At 41.8% G+C, this 4,402-nt stretch overlaps 1 protein-coding gene across 1 annotated transcript; it reads left to right on the top strand.

Annotated features, from left to right (window-relative positions):
* The first annotated feature begins 1,221 nt into the window (after positions 1-1,221).
* On the top strand, positions 1,222-1,860 carry LOC119733144 (protein CEPU-1-like). Its single transcript, XM_038206720.1, has one exon. The coding sequence runs from the start codon at positions 1,222-1,224 to the stop codon at positions 1,858-1,860; it is 639 nt and encodes a 212-aa protein (XP_038062648.1).
* The last annotated feature ends 2,542 nt before the right edge of the window (positions 1,861-4,402 follow it).

Here is a 4,402-nt window from a genome sequence, read left to right as displayed (position 1 = left end):
TTTATTCTATCTTTAAATAGAACTTGATCCACAACTTGATCCACACAGAACCACAACTTGATCCACAAACTCCCTCCTCAACTTAATCCTCCTCCTCCCCACAGATCCACAACTTGCTCCTCCTCATCACAAATTCCCTCCTCACAACTCACTCCTTAACTCACTCCTCCTCCTCCTCACAAAATCCTCAAAACAATGCCCGATTTACCCCTCACCTACAACTCATCCTGTTGGTCACAATATGGCAATTATTTAACACACTTCATTTTTGGTCCATTTCAATGACATTACCACAGTTTAGAGACTTACAATGTACCTATTTGTGCATGGAATTCATGTCGCATTCTGTCCTAGTTCTTACCAACAAAAACATCAAAACACGGCACATGACAAGAGTCCAAAGAATTTGATGGAAATACCTTATATTTTTAGCTCAATTATCAACCTTTCAGGCTTCATAAATATCTCAATATACATGTAATAAAGAAATCGCACACATTAAAGACGATTGAACAATGGGCGAACAGTGTCATGTTTTTTGTCAAGCACTATTGGAAATGAGTGTAAATTACTTCATTTGGCATAATTGGCATTTTCTCAGCAACCAAATGTGCTGTTTTCATTATTTTTTGAGAACGTGTATTTGAAAGAAAAAGTCTCAGCTTAATCTGATATTCAAAACTTTAAACATACAGATCGCGATTTGGAAAAAAAACCCGCAATGTATCAGGGTTGCATTTTTGGGGTCACCCTGTATAGAAGGCTATTCACCCATTTTTGTTTGACTGGGGAGGCCGTAAAGGACCGATTGAGTTTAACATAATATTCATTTCCGCCCTAAATTTGCCTTCAAAACGTCGACGTAAATCGAATATGAAATTCAACACTGAAAGTGTGTTTTTACAAAGAAGCGTACAGTTGAATAAATAAAATAAGGAAACAAAACGAAAGAAATGCCGAAATGCATCGTTCTGTTATGTCACATTTTGTTTTTCATTCGCGTGCACGAGTTTCTTTTCTACATTTATTTATATGGTGAGTGGCAAAAGGAAAACTTGTGACACTATCACAACATGCCAGCCGCAAGTCACAAGTTATAAAGAGGAAACGATAAATAATTGGGTGATTTGATATCAAATTCGTATAGGTATATAATGTTACTTATTCGCGCCACAGCAGTTAGTCTAGGTCGCGAGCGTACAACGAACCACGCGACACATCATGATGCTACTCAAGCAACAGCAGGTGCTATTTCAGCCAGCGTCTTGGAGGTACGTGTACTTCCTTCTGATGAGTGTGGTTTTGCTGAGTTGCATTCCTCGAGAAGTGACTCCTCTGTTTCTGACTAAAGGCTCAGCTAGTCCAGCCAGTGAGTTCATTAATATCAAAGAAGGCAAGACACTGTCTATGAACTGCTCTGCCCCGAGCAAAGATTTATATCGAGTTTGGTTGGGTAAGTCAATTGGATCCGATGACACTAATTGGCTCACCCAGAATTCCACCATTAAGACAAATGATCCCCGAGTTTCCATCGCAACTCGCTCGTTTGATGAGCACAGCGCATTTTATATGCAAATAACTGACAGCACCGAATCAGATGCTGGAAGGTACAAATGTCATGTAACGTGGGGAGGCGCTAACTCGTTTGGATACATCTTCGTATCGGTGCAATACTTTCCGGCAGAAAACCCAATCTGTGCCACGAATGAAAGCGATCGGATTTCGACCGAAAGCATCGCCGTGTGGTGCGACACTGCGATCGGCAACCCTGAGGTGACCATCACTTGGAGAGTGGACCATTCTGACAAGAAGTCACAGGTATCGTCTACAGCACAGAACTACCGCAGAACGCACGAGTAAGAAGTGTCGTTAAACTCGGGGAGCACCTGCAGAATCAAGTCTTGGTATGCACGGTGACTAGTTCTGCATTTCCAGGACAGAATAGGAGTTGCTCTATCGGTCCCATCTTTCTAAATACCCCAACCGCCCCTGATCGAGTTCCAACAGCTGTTACTGTAGCTGCAGAGACTTCAAACGTCCCACATTCCAACGCTGGCATAATTGCAGCGGCACTACTCACCCCTTTCTTTATGATTGTCGGCTGTGTTCTGATGATGTGTATCCTGAAACGGAAGAGGCATCGAGAACTCGAGAGTGAGAACACAAATGCAGGGATCTCCGGAGATGGGAGCGACGATGCGACGACCGGTGCTGCTTCTTTAATCCCTAACACAGTTACAGAATTGGTGCATGGGGCCAAGGGGGAAACTACCGCAGCGAGTTTGAAGCAAGGGCGGAAATCGCAAAACTCCCGGGTCAAAGTTCAGTTGGACACTTCTTGCGGATTGGTCACTTACGCAGACGTACCACAAATGGATGGGAGTGTGGAACACGGTCTAAGTGTCGTCCCGGACGACACTGTCTGCGACTTCGTCACTCAGGGGACACAGGACGATGACGCCGTGTACGAATATGTCAACTATAGCAGCAGCAGCGGTGTCATGGGGACTAAGGGAGGTGACACCGATGTCGTACCGGTAAGTGACAATGGCACTTCAAAGCCTGGAGGCACTCCATCGACGACTGGAAGATCTGATGAATTGATGGTGGATAATCCTATTTATCATCACTCAGCCGTGAATTAGAACAGAAGGTGCATGGCTAATTGTTTCCCGTGAAAAAAAAATAATGCAGATCCAAAATTACAGTCTGCACGATTAGTCACTCAAAGATAGCCCAGTAAGACTGACCATAAAACCGAATTCATAATCGAATACAAATAATCGATACCAACAAGCAAACCAGGAAATAAAAAATACCGAGAATTTCATTTCAAATAAATCTTTCATCCACTTTTTAAATGATTGTCTTGACTTGACTCAATGCTGACAGCAGTTGGGAGACGACATAACCACTCAGCCATTTTTGAGGCATACTTCGATTTTAACACAAGTTTGAAAACAGTAACCCCGGCCACATATGTACACAGTGGCGTCACCAGACTTTTCAGTCTGGGGGGGCACAGGGGGGGCACCAGCATTTGATGGGGGGCACTTAGGTGGATACGGATCGCCGTCCTGGGGGAGGGGTCTAAGGGGAGGTCCCCTTTGAAAATTTTCGCATACGGAGGATGGGCTAGATGCAAAATGGTGCCACATTTGATGCTAAATTCGATCTGAAGATATCTCCAGAAATTGCTATTTAACCAACTCAGATGATGGGAGTTGAATATAACAAAATATATATATATTTTTTTACCAACCCAAATCTCAGATGGGGGGGCACTCGGGGGGGCACTAGGTTTTCCAGGGGGGGCACGTGCCCCTCCTGGCCCCCCCCCCCCTTGGCGACGCCACTGTATGTACACGGTAAAAATGGTGACTTTAAACATTTTTGGGTTACTTACTTTTTTCTTCACATGTACAAGGCATGTGTAGTTTGTTTTTGCACAGTATGAAAGCCTGTTGGTAACGTCACGGTTACGCGTAGGGTAATTGCTGCCTAATGTGGTAAGTCCGCTTAATGATTAATCAAGAACAGATCTCCTTGGCAATTAAAGGGGAAAACAATCAAATGAGCACGAATTGAAGGCAATATTTACTGTCAAGATGTTTTCCAATGATTTAATAAAGCTTAATCTTATTGGAGTAAATTGTAGACAATTAGTGAAAGAAATTAATACTATCCGGAAATCAGCCAGTTAAAATATTCTAAGTTTGAGTAAAATATCTTTCACGTCAAATCTGTTAAAGACACAAAAGCTATAATAGAAAGCCTATGCCACAGCTTATGCCAAAGAATACCAGTGGTGGGCCACCAGCGACAAAAATATCAAGAATGTTTGGCAATATGTGTAGTATGTCAAAGATATGCTCAGCTATCACAGTGTAAATGTTCTACGTGTATGTAAGCACTGTATCACTATATCAGTACAAATATTCAACTAAATCTGCAATGATGAACTATAGTAAATGTATTTCACATCAGCTTACAAGAATATCGTCAAATATTGAAATAATATCTCACTGTCTTGCTTTGAACAAGTATCAACACCTCCAGCAATATATATAGCCCAGATGCATGTACCCAAAATAATTATGGTGTAATACAGTTTAGGATATGAGCTATTTATGAGTTAAATCTCAATTATGAGTTATGGGCTTAATTATGACATGAGTAAAATATACTCTGAGTAACGTGCACTCTTGACCAAAAGGTAGTCTGAGTTAATCATGGGTAAATAGTAATCTGAGTTATGAGCAAATAGTAATCAGAATTATGAGCAAATAGTAATCTGAGTTATGAGCAAATAGTAATTCGAGTTATGAGCAAAAAGTAATCTGAGTTATGAGCACTGTGCAGACCCGCTCTCTCCACTTTTAAGAGTCAACCTGTGTAAACA

Source organism: Patiria miniata, unplaced genomic scaffold, assembly GCF_015706575.1.
Source record: "Patiria miniata isolate m_02_andy unplaced genomic scaffold, ASM1570657v1 HiC_scaffold_1, whole genome shotgun sequence".
Taxonomy (NCBI): domain Eukaryota; kingdom Metazoa; phylum Echinodermata; class Asteroidea; order Valvatida; family Asterinidae; genus Patiria; species Patiria miniata.
The sequence above is the reverse complement of the archived record's forward strand: the minus strand, read 5'-3'. Positions and strand labels throughout refer to the sequence as shown.

Excerpts from the sequence above, each read along its gene's own strand:
- LOC119733144 (XM_038206720.1), top strand. The coding sequence starts at position 1,222 with ATGATGCTACTCAAGCAACAGCAGGTGCTATTTCAGCCAGCGTCTTGG.